Source organism: Bufo gargarizans, chromosome 3 (assembly GCF_014858855.1).
Source record: "Bufo gargarizans isolate SCDJY-AF-19 chromosome 3, ASM1485885v1, whole genome shotgun sequence".
In the NCBI taxonomy this organism is placed as follows: Eukaryota; Metazoa; Chordata; class Amphibia; order Anura; family Bufonidae; genus Bufo; species Bufo gargarizans.
This window is the reverse complement of record NC_058082.1, coordinates 532,288,026-532,312,218: the sequence shown is the minus strand read 5'-3', so window position 1 is coordinate 532,312,218 and position 24,193 is coordinate 532,288,026. Positions and strand designations below refer to the sequence as shown.

Genomic DNA, 24,193 nt, shown 5'->3' with positions numbered 1-24,193 from the left:
TCAGTTTATAACACAAAATAGAACAAAAGTACACCACTCTGTTTGCATAGAATATGCCATATGCAAAAAAGAAAAGGAAATGCGCTTCTTTGTAATATTTAACACAATTTCTACTGAGCCAACCATGGCCTATGGGAACAGTTCTCAGAACGTCTCTGCAGCCCTTTCATTAGTAGTGAATGCTTTCTTTTGAACTATTAGCAGAAGTTGTTGAAGATAGATTTAATGAAACTTAAAGGGAATGTATCAACTTGAAGGGGTGAACCCAGACATTTCCCCATCTTCACTCCTGTGGCCCCCCCTGACATAAGCAGAGGAGCATTTCATGCTTCGATGTTCTCCCTTGCCCTGCGCTATATAGTGCAGGGCAAGGGCTTTTTGTTTACTTTAGGACACGACTAGGCGGAGGCTTCCACCCAGCAGTTTTGCTGATGATGCCATTTACAGGCTAAGGCAGCGCTAAAGCCCACCCATTAGTGCTGGTGACATCACCGGACTCACTCCTGGGCGGAAGCCTCTGCCTAGAAATCCCTATGGAGAGCCCGGGACATCACCGGATCTCCTAAAAATGCCCTAAAATGCTCCGATGCCTATATCAGGGGGGCTGGAATGGTGAAGATAGCGATTCAGCTCTAAACGCGGACGATCCCTTTCATTTTTACTTATTAATTTTCTCTACATGATTATGGGGACTGAAATTTTGCCTGTGCTGCTAACAGCATTTAGAGATATGTTTTATAGCAGTCACCTGCACCATAGACACAATGGGCATCTACTGTCTATTGTGTCTATGGTCCATGTGGCTGCTGTAAAGCATATCTCTAAATGCTTTTAACAGCACCTCAGGCAGGATGGCTGCCTCCATAATCATGTATTTAATTTCTGTGAGACAGTTTTCTAGATGGGATCTGTATTTGTGGAGAGGTGAGTAGTATATGGGCTGTGTCCATAATTGATAGTGTTGAGAATGAATATTCGAATATTTCGCTAATATATGATGAATATTGTACAACATATTCATGAAATATCGTAAATTTGAATATAGCCACTGCCGCTTATCACTAATAATTGACTGTTACTAATCTTACTAATCTGTTACTATAACGTTGCCCGTGATCTCTACAGAATATAAATTGTCAGCCTATTATTAGGCTGCCAGTGTGAAATGCATGATTTTTTTTTTTTACAAATAATATATTATATACCTTTTAAATATAGATAGTGCCTAGTGTTGAGTATCAAAGTTAACAAAGTGGAATTCAATCGGAATTTCAGGAAAAATTAGATTTGCCACAAATCCAAATTTCTTGGCGCTTCGTGGTAACAAATCATTTTTTCTTGAAATTGCAATAAAAAACAAAACAATTCATGCTAACCTCATCTATTTGATCGCGGAGAGGCCGTCACAGCCATCTTGATTGAAAAAATGCGTCAATTCTCACGCAAGCTGACGTGATGACATTACCTTGATTTAACGCTTTAATAACCCCTAATATCGATTTTTCTTTGTTTTAGGGTACTTCACACTAGCATTAAAGCTTTCTGGTATTAAGTTCCGTCAAAGGGGCTCAATACCGGAAAAAAATGCTTCAGTTTTATCCTAATGCATTCTGATAAAATGTCTTCAGTTCAGTCCCTCTTATGGTATTTGGCCAGAGAATATAGTGCAGCATGTTGCAGTTCTCCGGCCAAAATTCCGAAACACTTGCCGGAATGCCGGCTCTAGCATTAATGTCCATTGAAATGTATTAATGCCGGATCTCGTACCAAGTGTTCTGGAAAACCGGATCCGGTTTCCCGGTCTGCACATGCGCAGACCTTTAAAAATATGAAAAAAATAAATACTGGATCCGTTTTTCCAGATGACACCAGATAGGCGGATCTGGTATTTCTGGAAATCTGCATCCGGAAACAAATGCAATCCGTTTGCATACGTATTTCTGGATCCAGCAGGGGAGCAGGACACACCTGCTCTACAAATGAACTGTCACTTACAGTTCAGGATTGGAGGTAGCTCCAATCCCAGAAGTTAACCCTTCGATTACCACTGTCTGTGACATGATCAAATGGTATTTCCTCTTGTAATTGGATCCCAGTGTGCCCTCTGCAGTCAGCCCTGGGGACCTAGAAAGGACCCCAGGACTGTAAGTTATATAAAAAATGAGGCATGTCCTATTCTTGTATGTTTTGCGGACAAGAATAGGCATTTCTACAATGGGCTGCCTGTTCCGCTCCACAAATTGCGGAAGGCACATGGACGGCTTCCATATTTTGCGGATCCGCAATTTCCGGACCGCAAAAAACTGAACGGTCGTGTGCATGAATGCCAAAGTGCACATGAGTGCAGGTCAACGTTTAGAAGATCCGCACAAATTTCCATGCAGATTTCTCTACGTTTCTGTACCCAAACGGCACCAACAGTTTTGCTGTAGATCTCACCCTTCATTAGAAGACGGTAAAACCTTCAGCTAAAACTGCAGACATGCTGCAGGTTTCTAAAAGGTTAATTTCCACATGTAAAAGATCAATAAAGTGCAGGTACCTTAAAGGTGTTATCCAAAACTATAAAACTGCCCCCCCCCCCCGCCCCCGTATGCCCGGGCCCCTCACAGTGAATATACTTACCCCGCTTCCTTCTCCCTGTGCTGCTCCTGGTCCCTGCAACGCCGCTGCTGCTTTTCCCTGTGCACGGATGTTAACACCCGCGATGCTAAGGAGGCTCCCCGTCCCCGTCCCCACCTGCCACTGGCTGCTCCCCCCCCGAGACACCGGATGTCTTCATCCGTTCATGGGAAGAAGCAACTGCGGCGTTGCGGGGACCAGGAGTGGTGCAGGGAACGGGGTAAGTATATTCACTGTCAAGGGCCCGGCATATGGGGGGGAGTTTATAGTTTTGGCTAACCCCTTTAAAGAGACATGGTGGAGATTTTCAGCTCAATTTCTTAAAACCATCCACATTGCCAGCTGTTAAACACTGTGGGGGGGGGGGGGGGGAATTTATCAAAATTGGTGCAAAGCAAAACTGGCCTAGGCTACTTTCACACTAGCGTTGTTTAAATCCGGCGTTCAATTCCGACACCGGAACTGCCCGCCGGATCCGGAAAAACGTGTGAAAATGGATTACATTTGAATCCTGATCACAATGAAAAAATGCATTGGAAAAAACGGATCCGCCATTTATGGACTTTAACTTTTTTTTCACATTTTTCGGGTTTAACATGCAAAAGCCAGATCCGGTTTGACTGAACACACGGCGCCGGATCCGGCGTTAATGCAAGTCAATGGGAAAAAGACCGGATCCGGCATTCAGTCAAAGTGTTCAGGATTTTTGGCCGGAGGCAAAAATACAACATGCTACGGTTTTCTGAAAAGCCTAATCAGTCAAAAAGACTGAACTAAAGACATCCTGATGCATCCTGAACGGATTGCTCTCCATTCAGAATGCATGGGGATAAAACTGATCAGTTCTTTTCTGGATTTGAGCCCCTAGGACGGAACTCAGCGCCGGAAAAGAAAAACGCTAGTGTGAAAGTACCCTTAGACTACTTTCACACCAGGGTTTTTGCTGGATCTGTCATAATAATACAACCCTTTGAATCCATTATGAACTGATACGGTTGTATTATGTCTTCTATAGCCATGACGTCATGAACACCATTGAAAGTCAATGGGTGATGGATCCGTTTTCTATTGTGCCAGATTGTGTCAGAGAAAACGGATCCGCCTCCATTGACTTACATTGCGAGTCATCACGAATCCGTCTTGCTCCACGCCACATTGCGGACTGAAAAACGCTGCTTGCAGCTTTATTCTGTCCATGATGTGGATGCAACCAAAGAGAATAGAATGCATTCTAGTGCATTCCGTTTGGTTCAGTTCAGTTTTGTCCCTATTGACAATGAATGGGGACAAAATGGAAGCATTTTCCCCGCTATTGATAGCAGAAAGGAAAAGTGCAGGTGTGAAAGAGGACTCCAGCATAACGGAAACCATACGGATCAGTATTGCAGCCCATAGACTTCTATTATTACAGAATGAATAACGGAATGCCTCTAAAGGCATTGCGTTATGGTCCGTGGTAACGGAATCCATAACAGAATTCACATTATACCACAACCCGAACCGAAAACTAATTTCAAAATATAAAAATTTGCTCATCCCTACTGATGACCTATCCTTTTGAGGAAAATGTTTTTTTTTTAAATGTAATCCAGTACAATGCTGCCAGTTCAAGTTATGACAGTAATTTTATAATTTGGATTTTTTTTATTTATTCACTTTTTCAGGTGCAATAATATCTTCCAAAAACAAAATACAGCGTTTTGAAGTCTTGGAGAATGGGACATTACATATACAGAATCTTCAGCTTCAGGACCGTGGACAATATATGTGTACTGCCCAGAACAAGCATGGTATTGATAAGATGACCATTACTTTGTCAGTTGTGGCTCAGCAACCAAAAATAATATTACTTCGATCCAATGATATTTTAGTATATCTTGGAGATACAGTTACAATGGACTGTAATGCTAGTGGCGTCCCACCTCCACATATTTCTTGGGTACTTCCAGACAGGAGAATTCTACGCACTGTCTCTACTACAGAATCTCATATCATGCTCTTTGCTAATGGAAGTTTATCTATTAAAGATGTGACATTTCCTGACCGGGGAATCTACAAGTGCGTTGCTGGCAATGTGGCAGGTGCAGACAGTTTGACTATGAAGCTTCAGGTATCTCCATTGCCTCCCTTAATTCTACAGGAAAAAGTGGAAAATATTTCACTGCCACAGAGCCACAGCATTTATATTCATTGTTCGGCAAAAGGTGCTCCACCACCTACCATTCGCTGGGTGGTTTTTGATGGCACACAGGTTCGTCCTTCACAGTATGCAAATGGAAATCTCTTTGTATTTCCCAACGGGACACTTTATATTCGTAACAGTTCACCAAGAGACATTGGAAAGTATGAGTGCATAGCCGCAAACATTGTAGGTGCTGCCAGAAGAACAGTACATCTGGATGTAAGGAAATATCCGTCAAACGCAAAGATCACTGCAAGTTCTCCTCAGAAAACAGATGTTTCCTATGGTGGGACTCTACGGTTAGACTGTAGTGCAGCTGGTGATCCATGGCCAAGAATAATGTGGAGGCTTCCTTCTAAACGTCTGGTGGACTCCTTCTTCAGGTATTTTGTCTTTCTTTTTTTAACAAAGATTTACAAGCCTCACTATTAAATACTGTTAGGTCTATCTACTTATAAATCTACTACAATTATATGAAAATAAATGTATCGACAGGGAAACCTTTCCAAAAGACTACCTTTTACAACAGGTGGTCTGTTCTAGACTGGATTTAGTCAGATCACGAATGGATTTATCAGCAACAGATTTCCCGTTATTTCATTGCAGTTTTGGACGGTTGATTGAAATAGGTTTCACATGTTTGCAAATATAAGCAATTTCAAAAAAGGCTGCAGAAAACTGAAACTTGTTGGTCAATTCTAATGTTGGAAATGAGATCAGAAAATTAATATGTATCCGCAGTTATGTCCACGGTTTAAAATGAAATCAGAAAAGTTAACAGTTACGTGCATTCAGGTATATCTGATATTCTTATTAATTTTCTATTATACTGGTTATACAGTATATGACCTTTCTATTGGAATCATTTTTACTACAAGTATTCTGTATATGAAAAGATACTAAGGGGGTCATTTACTATACTGAATCACTCCTAAATTAGGCATATTTTAGGCACAGATGGTGGTGCCAGGGTTAGTGGCGCCACCATCTGCGCCTTCACCCCGCTCACCCCAGTTTTAAAACTGTGGTATGGCGGGGAAGAGGACGGGGTGGCAGGCCCATCTCATTCATAATTTTTCTACACCCGTTTTAGGAGTAGAAAATGGTCTAAATGTATGACAGCCTGGAAGCTGTCTTACATTTAGAACTGGCGATGGATGCGCCAAAGTTATGGAGAGGCCTGCACCTCTTCATAATTTCGGCGGATCCACCTCCAGCACAGGGACTTTATTAATAAACTTGCCTCTAAAGGTATACATTATATGGCCCCCAGAAGTTCATTAAGACACTCATGTTTCACTTCTTCTGAGGCACAAACTTTTGCTGGTTTTAGGATATAAACTTAAAGGGTCCCTGAGTTTTCATAAACCTTTTACATGCCATAGAGACATATCAAAAGTTTTGATTGGTCTGCTTGCTGAGACCCCCCACCAATCACATTGCAATCTCTCTCCTAACTGCAGGAGAGGAAGCAAGACTTAATAGAAAGTCTATGGGCCGGTCTCGATTCCATTCCCTGCACTTAATAGAGTGTGGTACGGTATCCAAGCACTTTTCTCTCTACAGATAGGTGGTGTCTCAGCAGCACTCAGCCCCCACTGATTAAAACTTTTGATATGTCTCTATGACATATAAAAAGCTTTATGAAAAGTAATGGACCCGTTAAAGTGACACTAGTGCAAATATGGAACACCGTGACCACACTTGTCAGAATCTCTGCTCGTGGCATGGGGGACAGTTCACCCAACCGGCAATTGTAATATGCAGCACAGCACATAAATCCCAGTCTCTGGTGGTAGTCACACTTCTTGTATCTGGCAGTTTGCACTCTGCCTGGCACACTCTGCAGTTGCAGCCTTACTCAGGTAGCCTTCTCAATGTTGGTCTCTGCATTACACTCTCTTTTCATTACAGCTTCATAAATAGCACAAATTTTTTTGTCAATATTAAAGATGAAAGCAGTCCACTCCGTCTTTTGAGGAGGCTTGGAACAGTCCGTTGGTCATGACTGCTTAATTGCTTAAACACAAGGCTATTACACTCTCCATGTATGTCGTCATTTAAAGACATAGTAACAGCTGCAATATCAATAAAAGTTTACTACATAAACAACATGTTTCCCATGCATACCTTAGACTGAGACCTCATCACTAAAGGTCCAGGCTATTCTTATTAAAGGGTCACAAAGGCTTTTAGCATCTACTACTCTTTGGACCCTGCTCTATACATGGCACATGCTACCCACCAATGACACATTTGGCGAAACACAGAGTGCTTATGGGGAGGGAGGAGGTTTTTCTCCTATACAATAAACCACAAATATGATGTATCAGCCTCAGTAGCCCCAACTGCAATTAATTTAATACAGAAGATAAAAATAAGCATTCCTATATGTTACTGTATTTGTCAAGTTCTTGGTTGAGGTAAGATATGCAATATTGCTTTCATGTTATAATAATATATTTCTATTTTATCTTGAATAGCTTTGACTCAAGAATCAAGACCTTTTCTAATGGAACACTGATCATCTATTCAGTTACTGAAAAAGATGCGGGTGACTATTTGTGTATGGCACGAAACAAGCTTGGAGATGACTATTTGGTTCTCAAAGTAAATGTCATGATGAAACCTGCAAAAATTCAGCATAAAAATGATGTGGACCATAAAGTTATATATGGTGGCGATCTGAAGGTTGATTGCATTGCAACTGGTGTTCCCAATCCAGACATCTCATGGAGTCTACCAGATGGGAGTATGGTCAATAATGTCATGCAATCAGATGACAGTGGGACACGCTCAAGAAGATATGTTGTATTCAATAATGGTACCTTGTACTTCAATGATGTAGGAATGAAAGAGGAAGGTGATTATACCTGCTATGCTGTCAACCAAATTGGACAAGATGAGATGCGAGTAAGTGTCAAAATAGTGGCAGAGAGAGCTGTTATTAAGAATAAAACCTATTCAATTATCAATGTGCCCTATGGAGATGTTGTTACAATTTCATGTGAAGCCAAAGGTGAGCCTGTTCCCAAAATAACATGGCTTTCCTCAGCAAATCGACCCATACCTACTTCATCCGAAAAATATCAAATCTTTCACGATGGAACTCTTCTTATCCAAAAGGCTCAACGATCTGATAGTGGAAACTACACATGTCTGGCACAGAACAAAGGTGGTGAGGATAAAAAAGTGGTTCATATTCAGGTTAATGTTCTTCCACCTAAAATCAATGGTTATTCCAATACTATAATGACAATAAAAGAATCTGCCATGAAAGATACCCGATTATTGATAGACTGCAAAGCGGAAGGAGTTCCAACACCTCGCGTTATGTGGGCTTTTCCTGAAGGAGTAATCCTTCCTGCTCCTTACTATGGTAACAGGATCGCAGTTCATCGGAATGGAACCCTTGAAATTAAAGCTCTACGGAAAACAGATTCAGTACAGTTAGTATGCATCGGAAGGAATGAAGGTGGGGAGGCCAAGCTAATTGTACAACTGACTGTAACCGAGCCAGCAGTGAAACCTCACTTTAACTATGAAAATGAAAATGTTGTTGTGGCTGAGGGTCAGTCTGCTAAACTTAACTGTTCGGCTATAGGTATGCCACAACCTGACCTAATATGGATTCTTCCAAATGGAACACAGATTAATAATGGCAATCACCTCCACGGAATCTTCCATAGACAGGATGGTACTTTACACATTGGTTCTATAGCAGCATCAGATGGAGGGACCTATCGTTGCAGAGCTGTAAACATAGCTGGGTCCGCTGACAGAATGGTCACTTTGCAAGTTGGCCGTAAACCGCAAATCAGTAACAATAATAATAACTTAGTCAGTATCATCAATGGAGAGACTTTGCAACTTCACTGCATCGCACAAGGAGAATTAAGACCTCATATTTCTTGGACATTGCCCAATGGAATGGTCATCGATGGTCCAAAAGATGAAGGTCGCATTTCTCTATTGCAAAATGGCTCCCTTGTGGTAAGGGACACCACTGTATATGATAGAGGAAGCTATCAGTGTAAAGCAAAAACCCAATATGGTTCATCAACAATTAATGTTCCGGTGATAGTCATCGCGTATCCTCCCCGTATTACCACCAGCCCTGCATCTGTTATTTATGCTCGACCAGGAAGCTCCGTTCAGTTAAACTGCATGTCAATTGGGATACCAAAAGCTGAAATAACCTGGGAGCTTCCGGATAAATCTCACCTGACTGCAGGAGCTCAGTCTCGCTTATATGGAAACAAATTTCTTCATCCTCAGGGGACATTAGTTATTCAACATTCTTCAAAGAGAGATGCAGGTTATTATAAATGCACAGCTAAAAATATATTAGGCAGTGACACAAAAACAACCTATATACATGTATATTAAGACAAAGGAGAACAACTATCCATAAAAAAGCCCACGACTGCCATGCAAGTGCAAAGTATACTGTATCAACTATTAGAGACATCCTCTGATTATCTAATCTTATTGTTTCCAGAAACGGTACACCAGTCTACTGTACATACAAACCAGAAACCAACAATACCATTAAAGAGTACAAGGGCATAGATGTAGAATATATCAGGTTTTATGGCTTTCGAAACTCAAACGCGCTATCTACCGTTCATAGTTCTGAATGATACAGTATCACATTGACTTGATCTGCACCTTACTACCAAAGAAGTATTAATACTCTACACATACTACACTTATATGTGTTTGCTCTCTGTTTGAAGATATTTAATTTTCTTTTACCTCTTTAATAATCCAATGCCACTATCGTAAAAGGAAAATTATAGCGAAAAATACAAGTTGCTTCTATGAAAACACAGCTATATTACCAGTAATCCATTGTATGTGTTCCCATAGGAGCAATTTGCCTTTTTGTTATAGTTTGTCTTTGGGGACTGTTATGTTTGCATCCACTTACTGGATAAATAATGTTCCGCCATGCTGAAAGTCTACCATCTCAGTTCCCATAAGGGCTTTGAGAAATACGAACTTATGGATATGCAACGGAAAAATAGGACTGCGGTTATTGCTTTTTTGCATATGTTTTATATTAGTAACCTAACCATGAGACAAAAATTACTGCAATCCCAGTCTCATTTCTATAAATTATTTGGTCTTTAAAAGACTTTGCTGACAAACTGTGTTTATATAATTATGATCATTGTACTGTACATTTTATAATAAATATATTATTTTCCAAACTATTGTCATAGTTGTAGCTTTTTATTGGGGTCATCACATATTGGGATCAGATTTAAAGGGGTTGTGTGATATATGAAAAGTTTATCACTGCCACTATATGTGCTAAAATAATAAAAATAACCTATACTCACCACTTAATTCATCAAGCCACTGAATGAACACAGTATCAGAAACATGTGGAAGTTGATAATACAGCGTCTATACCTGTCTACCTCTTTTCTTCATCATACATACAGTTGTGATGAGAGTCTGGCACATTGTTCCTCACATATCACTCTTGGGTTCCCTGGCTGTGGCTTTTGCCAGCTCCAGATACTATTGAGCCTAATTGGCACCAGAAATGTCATGGAGTACTAGAACTTGCTACAAGGGTGAAAAACCATGTCACTGATAACTAACAATAGGGTAATAATTTGATCACTTGGTAATATCTTTATTAAGACTATTCCCTTTAAAATTCAGTGGTCTTCAACACTACATCTTGTATAAAGTGACCTATAATAGGTTGGGGAGGGGACACCAAAAATTGCTCTAAAATATTTAGGGCTGCAACATTTTAACGACCAGCTATAGACACTTCCATCTATAATGTATAGCTGCCCATAAATGATGGGATGGCACTGCTTAACGCTTTCCTGGTGCGGCAATTTTCGGTTCTGAGTTTTTGGTTTTCACTCACTGCCTTTCCAGAGCCCTCATTTTTATTTTTATTTTTTTAAATAGCTTTATGAGGGCTTTTTTTCTTGTGGAACAAGTTGTGTACATGTATGGGGGATATTGGGAAGGGGTTAAATAAAAATTTGGGAAATTGGGTTGATTATCTCTGGCAAGTTATCATATCAATATATTTTCCAACAAGTTATAAAAAGCTACTTGTAGCCAAACAACAAAGACAATCTAAGGCTATTTTCACACTAGTGTTTAAGTTTTCCGGTATTGAGATCCGTCAGAGGGTGTCAGTACCAGAAAAAAATGCTTCAGTTTTGTCCCCATTCATTGTCAATGAGGACAAAACTGAACTGAACAGAACGGAATGCTCCAAAATGCATTCCGTTCCATTTAGTTGCGTTCCCATACCAGAGAGCAAGCAGCAACATGTTGTAGTTTGCTTTCCATCCTGGGATGCGGAGCAAAACGGATCCGTCATGACCCCCAATGCAAGTCAATGGGGATGGATCCGTTTTCTCTGACACAATAGAAGACGGATCCGTCTCCTTTTGACTTTCAATGGAGTTAAGGACTGATCTGTCTTGACAATGTTAAAGATAATACAACCGGATCAGTTCATAACTGATGCAGATTGTTCATTATCAGTAATGGAAGCATTTTTGCGGGACCATGCCGGATCCAGCAAAAACGCTAGTGTGAAAGTAGCCTAACTACTTGCAATGGAAACAGACTGGGAGGTTTGGAGCTAGAGGTGTTGGTAAAATTCTTCCTTTTATATAGTCAGCCTAAAAGAACACTAAAATTAAAGGAGCTGTTTGGGCAGGTGCAGGAAACGATACAATGAACAAAGCCAGAAGACTCTATTAGGCCGAGTTCACACTTCAGTTATTTGATCAGTTACTTCCATCGGTTATTATGAGCCAAAACCAGGTGCGGGTCAAAAACACAGAACAGGTGCAGATCTTTCCATTATACCTTATCTCTGTGGAGGCTTCACTATGGGTTTTGGCTCACAATAACTGATGAAAATAACTGATCAAATAACTGAAGTGTGAATTCCGCCTAAACTGTATAGCGGCCATGTTGGGGTACTGCAGCTCAGCTCCCATTTAAAGAATTGGGAGCTGAGCTGCAGTACACTGGCATCTGAAACTGTACAGTGGATGGAGCCTTTCAATGTGGTACTCCCACCAATCTAATACTGATAAACCTATCCTGAGGAGAGTTAATTGATATCTATATCCTAGAACATTCCTTGAAAATGTATCATTCCTTGATCCTACTCTGTAATCTAAAGGTTTAAACAAAAGTAACAGTATCTGTATTTGCTTTTTTTTATTTTTTGGAGACTTTTATTTTACTTTTGTCCTGAGCTTAGACTAAAGGTCTGTACAGGGTGACAATCGGCAGAAGATTGTACGATCATTCATTCTCAGTCATTGCCCATGTAAACATGTCCAGCAACAACAATCAAACACACATTTCTTTTAGATTGCAGATTTCTTGCGGACATAAAAATCATTGTTTGTTGGCAGCATATCCCCTCATGTAAACAAGGGATTTGCTGCAGACAGTAAGGCAAACTGCATAATTCTTCAGACATACTCCTGATAATCACTAAATTTTAATGTAAGTTAAAGATCGAGTATATTGTTTTTCGACACTCGTTATCTGCCTGTATATATAGCCTGTAAGAGAAAAGCAGGTTTAGAAAACTCTCTTCCCCTGCCTCATTGCATATATAGGCAATTATACATTTATACATTAAAATGGAAACTTTAAGGTGGAAATTTATCATGAGGAGAATATTTAAAGTCAGTTTTGCTTGAGTCTGTGCTGGAGTACTTTATGTCACATTTATCAAATGTCACAGGTTATTTGATACATTTGGCTTGTCTTAAACCTAAGGCCCCTTTCACACGGGTGAGTATTCCGCGTGGATGCGATGCGTGAGTTGAACGCATTGCACCCGCACTGAATCCCGACCCAATCATTTCTATGGGACTGTTCACATGAGCGGTGATTTTCATGCATCACTTATGCGTTGCGTGAAAATCGCAGCATGCTCTATTTTGTGCATTTTTCACGTAACGCAGGCCCCATAGAAATGAATTGGGTTGCGTGAAAATTGCAAGCATCCGCAAGCAAGTGCGGATGCGGTGCGATTTTCACGCACGGTTGCTAGGAGACGATCGGGATGGAGACCAGATCATTATTATTTTCCCTTATAAATAATAGCATTCTGAATACAGAATGCGCAGTAAAATAGCGCTGGAGGGGTTAAAAAAAATCAAATAATAATTTAACTCACTTAATCCATTTGATCGCGCAGTCGGCATCTCCGTCTTCATCTTAGCTGTGTGGAGGAACAGGACCTGTGGTGACGTCACTCCAGTCATCACATGATCCATCACAATGGTAAAAGATCATGTGATGGATCATGTGATGACCGGAGTGACGTCACCACAGGTCCTGTTCCTCCAGGATACCTGTTCCTACAGAACACCGATCCCAAGCCCGAACTTCTGTGAAAAAGTTCGGGTTTGGGTACCAAACATGCGCGATTTTTCTCACGTGAGTGCAAAACGCATTACAATGTTTTGCACTCGCGCGCGTGTTCCCGCAACGCACCCGCACATTTTCACGCAACGCCAGTGTGAAAGAGGCCTAACACGTCTGTCTAGAAAAGCTACTCCACTTTTCCTACTCCGCCCTCCTACTGGAGTTAGATTGCGACTTTTAAAAAAAGTCACAATTATAAATATGGAGTGAAGCTCATTAATATAGTTAACCACACTCACTTTCCCACCCATATTACACAAGTGCATGTAAAAAGTCTCAAATGTTTGCACTTTTCCATTTACATTTTATTCAATCAAGTGCAAAAAATTTACAAAAGCCCTATTTTGAAACTTTTTGACACCAGAAATCTGGAGTGAAGGTATGATAAATCAGGACCTAGAAGTTTTACTGGCATAAAATAGTGCTAGCCTATCTCAGGATAGGTCATCAATATCTGATTGTTGGGGATTCGACTCCTAGCACTCCCGACTATCAGCACTCTTTCAGTTTTATTTTATTTTTTGATGTTCATGCTTTGTGTTAAAATTTAAAACAAAATCATGTTTACCTCCAATCAATCTTCACTCAATATCCAATCATGAAAAAGTGAAAACTGTATTTTAGAAATGTTTGCTAATTTATTAAAAAGGAAAATCTAAAATATTGCTTTGACATAGGTATTCAGAGTTTCAGACCATTTGCAATGACACATGAAATTTAGCTCTCCAATTTTTCTTGATCATTTTTGAGATGTTTCTAAACCTTAGAGTCCATCCTTGGTAAATTCAGTTGAGTGGACATGATTTGAAAAGACACACCTCTACTTAGGGTTGACAATGCATAGCAGAACAAAAAATATGAGGAGGAAATAACTGCCTGTAGAGTTCAGGATTGTGAGGAGGCACAGATCTAGAGAAGGGTACAAAAATAATTTGCTGCACTGAACGAGTACACTGGCCTCTATATTTATTAAATGGAAGAAGTTTGGAACAACCAGGACTCTTCCTAGAGATGTCTGCCCCACCCCACCAGAACAAAGTAATCGGGGAGAAGGGCCTTAGTAAGAGAAGTGACCAAGACACCAAATGGTCACTCTAGCTGTGCTCATGATCCGGTGTGTAGATTGTAGAAACTTCCAGAAGGTCAACCATCAATGTATCATTTGACTTATCTGGGCTTTATGGCAGAGTGGCCAGAAAGAAGCCTTGCCTCAGGAAAAGATACATTAAAGCCCACTTGGAGTTTGGAAAAAGCACCTCTTAATCTGTGAGAAACAAGATTATCTGGTCTGATGAAACCAAAATTGAAATTTCTGGCCTCAATTCTAAGCTTGATGTCTGGAGAAAACCAGGCGCTGCTTATCACTTGCACTATAACTACAGTGAAGCATGGTGGTGGCAGTATAATGCTGCTTGGTTGTTTTTCAGTGACTGGGATGGGGAGATTAGTCAGGATTGAGGGAAAGCTGAATGGAGAAAAGTACAGAGATATTCTTAATGAAAACCTGATCCACAATGCTCTGTACCTCAGAATGGGCCAAAGGTTCACTTTCCAATATGACAATGACCCTAAGCACACAGCCAAAACAAAACCGTAGTAGCTGTGCCTAGGCCATGTGACTGATGGTAACGTCACATCACTGTGGTGTAGGGAAAGCTGTGAGAAGGCTGCAGTGAGCGACAATACGTTCTCAAACAGCTGATCGGCTGGTGTCACGCGCAGGGCCGGTTTTGGGCTAAATCAAAAGAGGGGGCCCACATCTTGTAATAATTTGCTAAAAACACAGTCCAATGTCCGACACCCCTGCCGATCAGCTGTTTGAGGAGATGGCGCGTGCTGTTCACTACTGCTGTCCCATAGACATACAGCAGCAGAGCAGGAAGAGAGAAGGGAGATGGCACGTGCGCACAGAGCACGCCGTCTCCTCAAACAGCTGATTTCAGGAGTGATTGGTGTCATACTAAGAATAGGTCATCAATATGAAAAAAAACTGAGAACCTCTTGAAGTTACCCCCAATACTGTGCCTGTTGTGCTCCCCCCATGTCCACAAACACCATACTATACCAGAGGTAGGCAACCTCCGGCACTCCAGCTGTTGTGAAACTACAACTCCCAGCATGCATACGTCCTCTACTCTTCTCAGAACTCTCACAGAAATTAAATGGAGCATGCTGGGAATTGTAGTTTCACAACAGCTGGAGTGCCGAAGGTTGCTGATCCCTGTACTATACTATACACCCAGACTGCCCTCATTAGTAATGGTGCCCCTAATAGTGATAATACTCCCCAAGATAGCCCCCATTAGTAGCAATGTCCTCCATATTGCGTCAAATAATAATAACCCCCCCCTACAGTACTCTAGTAGTAATAATATAACCATAATGCTCTCAGTGGCTCTAATGTCCCCTTGTAGTGCCCCCCACTAGTTCCAATATATAATGCTTCCCCCCATAGTGCCAGTATATATATAATGTTCCACGTAGTGCCAGTATGTATATAATGCTTCTCCATTCCTCCCTAGTATTGCTAAGTATACAGTATATAATGATCTCCTTCCCCCCATCCCTGGTGCCCCCAGCATTGTGGACATTTAGTATAAAAAATAAAAAAAAAGACAAACTTGCCTCCCTCTCCCGTCCCCCCACTTATCTGTGGCTTGTGTTGCTGTGTCCTGATGCATGCAGTCCCAAAGACATCCCCACTCCTGCTCCAGGTCTCACATCATGATGTCATCATGTGAGACCCAGAGCAGGAGGTTGCAGTGATGTCATTGCGGCTTTTTGCTCTGTTCTAACGCCTCACAGGCTTGAGGCTTGTGAAGTTGGACCGCCATGAGTGTACCCCCCTTTATGGGTAGCAAAGTGGAACCCTAGGCGGATGACGACCCTCCCCTATCCATCGTCCCGGCCCTAATTCAGAGCACATTACTGCAGGAGGTATAACAGGAGAGGACTATAACTCCCAGCATGTCTAAGCAATTATTATTTAATATCAGAGCACATTACAGGGGGACGTATAAGAGGATGGTACTACAACTCCCAGCATGTCCAAGCCATTATTATGTAATATCAGAGTACATTACAAAAGGAGGTATAAGAGAAGACTACAACTCCCAGCATGTCCTAGCAGTTATGATGTAATATAAGAGTACATTATAAGAGGAGGTATACAACTCCCAGCATATCCAGGGTGTTGTAATGTACCCTGATATTATATAATAATGGCCTGGACATGCTGAGAGTTGTAGTCCTCTCCTCTTATACCTCCTCTCCTAATGTACTCTGATATTACATAACAAGCTGGCCATGCTGGGAGTTATAGTCCTCTCCTCATACCTCCTCTTGCAATGTACTCTGATATTACATAACAGAAGATATAAAAGGGGAGGACTACAACTCCTAGCATTTCCCTGGCACTTACATTAAATTCATACTTCTTCACATGCATGGCTGGTCTTCTTCTTCATTACTTTACTGCACTGCTGAGCTCCGTCTCCTGTTCTGGTCACCTGATGGTGAGGTCATCGCAGGTCCTTCATCCCCTCGTCTCTGCTGAGCTCTGCTCCCTGCATCTGACATTTGACATTATCGCAGGTCCTGTCAGCACTGTGGTAATGATTTCTCTTATATGTGAGGGAGGAGACCGTACACTGCATTGTAAAGTGCAGCTGTTCAGTTGTCCACCCGTTTGCTTCCTTGGATGTTCAGCTGAACAGCAGCACTGAAGAAGGGGGCCCCTTAGACAATGGGGGCCCTGGGAAATTGCCCAGTTTGCCCCCCCTAACTCCGGCCCTGGTCCCGGGTGTCGGTTCCTCATCGATCAGATACTGGTGATCTTAGACTTTATCTGCCTTATAATCAATCTTCTGCCACAAGTACACATTTATATTATTGGACATACCCATTACATTACTTCAAAACACCCAAGTCCTAGGGAGTAGCTGAGGGAATTGTTGCTGGAGGCCCGGGCAATTGCCCCTTTTCCCTTTTAATAATCTGGTCCTGTGAGCATATAATAAGAACATACAAAGCCTTCAGTTTTTGTAGTTTAACATAACTGAATCAGGATGAATACCATGCTTTTTCCATAGTATGGCTGAGCTTAATAAAGAGCGTGACTGAGGATTTAGCAGCATGCTGGGAGATAAACTAAAACCCACATATTTTCTTCATTTACGTTACTTCTTTTTTTGAAAACCTCATTTATTGTAACTTATTCTTAAAAATGTTTGATGGATGATCTGTTGCTGTAAAGCTCATAATGTTTGATGTATGATTTATCAAAGGGCTTTTCTATACTTAGATTTTTTTTTTAAAGGAACTTACCAGTTATGCTTGCAAAGGTAGAGGTGTGCTGAATTTTTATTTTCCCAAGGAGCAATTTACAACAAGCAAAGGATTCAATTACACACAGAAGCAGATATATACAGAGTATATTTCTATAAAACACAGATTAGAGGGCAAATATGTAATAAAATTGTGCATACAATCTTGATGTGCCTCAGAGTTCATCAACTTTTCATACAGACTGTTAAAGAGTATGACTACCTAAAAGAAATATATTCATTGATCGAAAATCACCAGTCTTTGGGTTGTCCTCTTCTGTTAATTTCTTAACACTTTTTTCAAACACGTCAATTTCAGGAAATACATGCTTTAAAGAGGTTCTCTAACTTCTGCAAATGTAGACACAGTTAATGCCAGGCACTTACTAATGTATTGTGATTGTTCATATTGCCTCCTTTGCTGGCTTGATTATTTTTTCCATTCCATTGCACACTTCTATTTCCAGGGGTTATGGCCACCGTTGCAGCACAAATCCGATAGGGGCCAACATGAATGGGAGCTGCTGCTCATGCGCCTATGCACGCCCCCATGGTCGAAGCTACCAAAGAGGCCGGTGCCTTTTCCTATAGTGTGCTCGCATGACTACCACTGCTGGATATGAGCAGTGTATATTGTCATGGAAAAAAGTATCAAGACAGCAAAGGAGGCAATATTGACAACCACAATACATTAGTAAGTGCCTTGTATTAACTTTGTCTACATGATAAATGCCATTATATTTCTAGTTACGTGTCAGCAGTGGAATACATAGAAAAGAAGGAGCTCTATAGTGAAGATCAACAGGGCCCTAGAGTTTGTGAGAGTTTGTCAAACAAAACTATAGGGCCTGGTGTTAGTTTTTGCCTCCATGTCCTTTCCATAACTCTTGGGGCAATGGCCCCATCCCTGAGGTTACTAAAAATGAAGTTCTGCTGGAGAGGAAAGTCCTGCATTGTTTTTGCTATCCATCAACTAAGGGCATACGACCAACCAGGGCTGGGCCCATCTCCCCAAGGGCCCATAAGCAGCTGCATAGTCTTCCTCTATGAGTAAACTTCCTTGTGGGAGTATTGTTGCTATGGTTACACAGAACTGTTGCTACTTTCGATGGTAGTCAGCTGCAAAATCACCATTAAAGTAACCACAATGGCTGGTATGGTAAGGGTGCCAATAGGGATCCTGCAATCTAGAGGAATTCATGTTTTAATCCACACACAAACTAAGTATTCAGAGCACCAAAGAAGCCCTGGAAAAAGCCTAATAGTGTCCCAAAGTTGTAGGTAGGTTCAGATTGACAGAAGGTACTATCTCAGCAGAACAAAATACTGTGCCCCCACTGTAGTCTTTGAAAGGCTTTTGGGAGACTTATATACTGATGAGCTATCCCCTGTATCTGATCGTGGGGGACTGACATCTGGGACCCCCACCGATCAGCTGTTTGAGAAGACACAAACACTCCTATGCGCGCCTCAGCCTTCTCCCTGCTCACCAAGCACAGCGCCATACATTATATGGTGGATTTTGCTTGGTATTGCAGCTAAGCCCTATTCACTTCAATTGGGCCATGTGACCGATGAACGTGACTAGGGATGAGCGAACTCGAACTGTATAGTTCGGGTTCGTACCGAATTTTGGGGTGTCCGTGACACGGACCCGAACCCGGACATTTTCGTAAAAGTCCGGGTTCGGGTTCGGTGTTCGTCGCTTTCTTCGCGCTTTTGTGACGCTTTCTTGGCGCTTTTTGAAAGGCTGCAAAGCAGCCAATCAACAAGCGTCATACTACTTGCCCCAAGAGGCCATCACAGCCATGCCTACTATTGGCATGGCTGTGATTGGCCAGAGCACCATGTGACCCAGCCTCTATTTAAGCTGGAGTCACATAGCGCCGCCCGTCACTCTGCTCTGATTAGCGTAGGGAGAGGTTGCGGCTGCGACAGTAGGGCGAGATTAGGCAGATTAACTCCTCCAAAGGACTTGATTAACTGATCGATCTGCAGCTGTGGATCATTGAGCTGCTGATCCTCAATTGCTCACTGTTTTTAGGCTGCCCAGACCGTTTGTCAGTCACATTTTCCTGGGGTGATCGGCGGCCATTTTGTGTCTTGTGGTGCGCCAGCACAAGCTGCGACCAAGTGCATTTAACCCTCAATGGTGTGGTTGTTTTTTGGCTAAAGCCTACATCAGGGTGAAGCTGTCACACCAAGTGCATTTAACCAGCAATAGTCTGTTTATTTTTTGGCCATATCCCAGTCTAATTCTGTCACTAAATCCATACCGGTCACCCAGCGCCTAAATACTAGGCCTCAAATTTATATCCCGCTAAATCTGTCCTTAGTGCTGTAGCTGGGCGAGTTATTTAGTGTCCGTTCAAGCACATTTCTTGTTCTGGGTTGAAATACAATTCCCAATTTAGCAATTTCATAATTTAGTGGTTTCTGCTATATCAGAGCTATTTGAAATCTATCCCTAAAAGGGTATATAATATTCAAGGTGCACATTGGGTCATTCAGAATAACTTCACACACACCCGCTACTGTGTATTTCCAAGTCTAATTCTGGCACTAAACCCATACCTGTCACCCAGCGCCTAAATACTAGGCCTCAAATTTATATCCAGCTAAATCTGTCCCTAGTGCTGTAGCTGGGCGAGTTATTTAGTGTCCGTTCAAGCACATTTCTTGTTCTGGGTTGAAATACAATTCCCAATTTAGCAATTTCATAATTTAGTGGTTTCTGCTATATCAGAGCTATTTGAAATCTATCCCTAAAAGGGTATATAATATTCAAGGTGCACATTGGGTCATTCAGAATAACTTCACACACACCCGCTACTGTGTATTTCCAAGTCTAATTCTGGCACTAAACCCATACCTGTCACCCAGCGCCTAAATACTAGGCCTCAAATTTATATCCCGCTAAATCTGTCCTTAGTGCTGTAGCTGGGCGAGTTATTTAGTGTCCGTTCAAGCACATTTCTTGTTCTGGGTTGAAATACAATTCCCAATTTAGCAATTTCATAATTTAGTGGTTTCTGCTATATCAGAGCTATTTGAAATCTATCCCTAAAAGGGTATATAATATTCAAGGTGCACATTGGGTCATTCAGAATAACTTCACACACACCCGCTACTGTGTATTTCCAAGTCTAATTCTGGCACTAAACCCATACCTGTCACCCAGCGCCTAAATACTAGGCCTCAAATTTATATCCAGCTAAATCTGTCCCTAGTGCTGTAGCTGGGCGAGTTATTTAGTGTCCGTTCAAGCACATTTCTTGTTCTGGGTTGAAATACAATTCCCAATTTAGCAATTTCATAATTTAGTGGTTTCTGCTATATCAGAGCTATTTGAAATCTATCCCTAAAAGGGTATATAATATTCAAGGTGCACATTGGGTCATTCAGAATAACTTCACACACACCCGCTACTGTGTATTTCCAAGTCTAATTCTGGCACTAAACCCATACCTGTCACCCAGCGCCTAAATACTAGGCCTCAAATTTATATCCCGCTAAATCTGTCCTTAGTGCTGTAGCTGGGCGAGTTATTTAGTGTCCGTTCAAGCACATTTCTTGTTCTGGGTTGAAATACAATTCCCAATTTAGCAATTTCATAATTTAGTGGTTTCTGCTATATCAGAGCTATTTGAAATCTATCCCTAAAAGGGTATATAATATTCAAGGTGCACATAGGGTCATTCAGAATAACTTCACACACCCGCTACTGTGCATTTCCAAATCTAATTCTGTCACTAAACCCATACCTGTCACCCAGCGCCTAAATACTAGGCCTCAAATTTATATCCCGCTAAATCTCTCGTTACCGCTGTCCTGTTGTGGCTGGGAAAGTTATTTAGTGTCCGTCAAAGCACATTTTTTGTTCTGGGTTGAAATACAATTCCCAATTTAGCAATTTCATAATTTAGTCGTTTCTGCTATATCAGAGCTATTTGAAATCTATCCCTAAAAGGGTAGATCATATTGAAGGTGCACATAGGGTCATTCAGAATAACTTCACACACACGCTTCTGTGCATTTCCAAGTCTAATTCTGTCACTAAATCCATACCGGTCACCCAGCGCCTAAATACTAGGCCTCAAATTTATATCCGCTGAATTTGAATACAATACATTGGGCCAAATAATATATTTGTTGTTGTGGTGAACCATAACAATGAGAAAAACATCTAGTAAGGGACGCGGACGTGGACATGGTCGTGGTGGTGTTAGTGGACCCTCTGGTGCTGGGAGAGGACGTGGCCGTTCTGCCACATCCACACGTCCTAGTGTACCAACTACCTCAGGTCCCAGTAGCCGCCAGAATTTACAGCGATATATGGTGGGGCCCAATGCCGTTCTAAGGATGGTAAGGCCTGAGCAGGTACAGGCATTAGTCAATTGGGTGGCCGACAGTGGATCCAGCACGTTCACATTATCTCCCACCCAGTCTTCTGCAGAAAGCGCACAGATGGCGCCTGAAAACCAACCCCATCAGTCTGTCACATCACCCCCATGCATACCAGGGAAACTGTCTCAGCCTCAAGTTATGCAGCAGTCTCTTATGCTGTTTGAAGACTCCGCTGGCAGGGTTTCCCAAGGGCATCCACCTAGCCCTTCCCCAGCGGTGAAAGACATAGAATGCACTGACGCACAACCACTTATGTTTCCTGATGATGAGGACATGGGAATACCACCTCAGCATGTCTCTGATGATGACGAAACACAGGTGCCAACTGCTGCGTCTTTCTGCAGTGTGCAGACTGAACAGGAGGTCAGGGATCAAGACTGGGTGGAAGACGATGCAGGGGACGATGAGGTCCTAGACCCCACATGGAATGAAGGTCGTGCCACTGACTTTCACAGTTCGGAGGAAGAGGCAGTGGTGAGACCGAGCCAACAGCGTAGCAAAAGAGGGAGCAGTGGGCAAAAGCAGAACACCCGCCGCCAAGAGACTCCGCCTGCTACTGACCGCCGCCATCTGGGACCGAGCACCCCAAAGGCAGCTTCAAGGAGTTCCCTGGCATGGCACTTCTTCAAACAATGTGCTGACGACAAGACCCGAGTGGTTTGCACGCTGTGCCATCAGAGCCTGAAGCGAGGCATTAACGTTCTGAACCTGAGCACAACCTGCATGACCAGGCACCTGCATGCAAAGCATGAACTGCAGTGGAGTAAACACCTTAAAACCAAGGAAGTCACTCAGGCTCCCCCTGCTACCTCTTCTGCTGCTGCCGCCTCGGCCTATTCTGCTGCTGCCGCCTCGGCCTCTTCCTCCGCCTCTGGAGGAACGTTGGCACCTGCCGCCCAGCAAACAGGGGATGTACCACCAACACCACCACCACCACCTCCGTCACCAAGCGTCTCAACCATGTCACACGCCAGCGTTCAGCTCTCCATCTCACAAACATTTGATAGAAAGCGTAAATTCCCACCTAGCCACCCTCGATCCCTGGCCCTGAATGCCAGCATTTCTAAACTACTGGCCTATGAAATGCTGTCATTTAGGCTGGTGGACACAGACAGCTTCAAACAGCTCATGTCGCTTGCTGTCCCACAGTATGTTGTTCCCAGCCGGCACTACTTCTCCAAGAGAGCCGTGCCTTCCCTGCACAACCAAGTATCCGATAAAATCAAGTGTGCACTGCGCAACGCCATCTGTGGCAAGGTCCACCTAACCACAGATACGTGGACCAGTAAGCACGGCCAGGGACGCTATATCTCCCTAACTGCACACTGGGTAAATGTAGTGGCAGCTGGGCCCCAGGCGGAGAGCTGTTTGGCGCACGTCCTTCCGCCGCCAAGGATCGCAGGGCAACATTCTTTGCCTCCTGTTGCCACCTCCTCCTTCTCGGCTTCCTCCTCCTCTTCTTCCACCTGCTCATCCAGTCAGCCACACACCTTCACCACCAACTTCAGCACAGCCCGGGGTAAACGTCAGCAGGCCATTCTGAAACTCATATGTTTGGGGGACAGGCCCCACACCGCACAGGAGTTGTGGCGGGGTATAGAACAACAGACCGACGAGTGGTTGCTGCCGGTGAGCCTCAAGCCCGGCCTGGTGGTGTGTGATAATGGGCGAAATCTCGTTGCAGCTCTGGGACTAGCCAATTTGACGCACATCCCTTGCTTGGCGCATGTGCTGAATTTGGTGGTGCAGAAGTTCATTCACAACTACCCCGACATGTCAGAGCTGCTGCATAAAGTGCGGGCCGTCTGTTCGCGCTTCCGGCGTTCACATCCTGCTGCTGCTCGCCTGTCTGCGCTACAGCGTAACTTCGGCCTTCCCGCTCACCGCCTCATATGCGACGTGCCCACCAGGTGGAACTCCACCTTGCACATGCTGGACAGACTGTGCGAGCAGCAGCAGGCCATAGTGGAGTTTCAGCTGCAGCACGCACGGGTCAGTCGCACTACAGAACAGCACCACTTCACCACCAATGACTGGGCCTCCATGCGAGACCTGTGTGCCCTGTTGCGCTGTTTCGAGTACTCCACCAACATGGCCAGTGGCGATGACACCGTTATCAGCGTTACAATACCACTTCTATGTCTCCTTGAGAAAACACTTAGGGCGATGATGGAAGAGGAGGTGGCCCAGGAGGAGGAGGAGGAGGAGG

The 24,193-nt window shown here is 42.8% G+C and overlaps 1 protein-coding gene across 2 annotated transcripts in view; it reads left to right on the top strand.

The window, feature by feature from the left end:
- Positions 1-10,023, top strand: part of MXRA5 (matrix remodeling associated 5) — an 85,302-nt gene extending 75,279 nt beyond the window's left edge. For both annotated transcript variants that reach the window (XM_044284047.1, XM_044284048.1), the window contains exons 6-7: positions 4,287-5,187; positions 7,288-10,023. In XM_044284047.1, the coding sequence (XP_044139982.1) occupies positions 4,287-5,187; positions 7,288-9,193 (2,807 nt within the window). In that variant the 3' untranslated portion in view covers positions 9,194-10,023. The remainder of the gene's footprint in view (positions 1-4,286; positions 5,188-7,287) is intronic.
- The last annotated feature ends 14,170 nt before the right edge of the window (positions 10,024-24,193 follow it).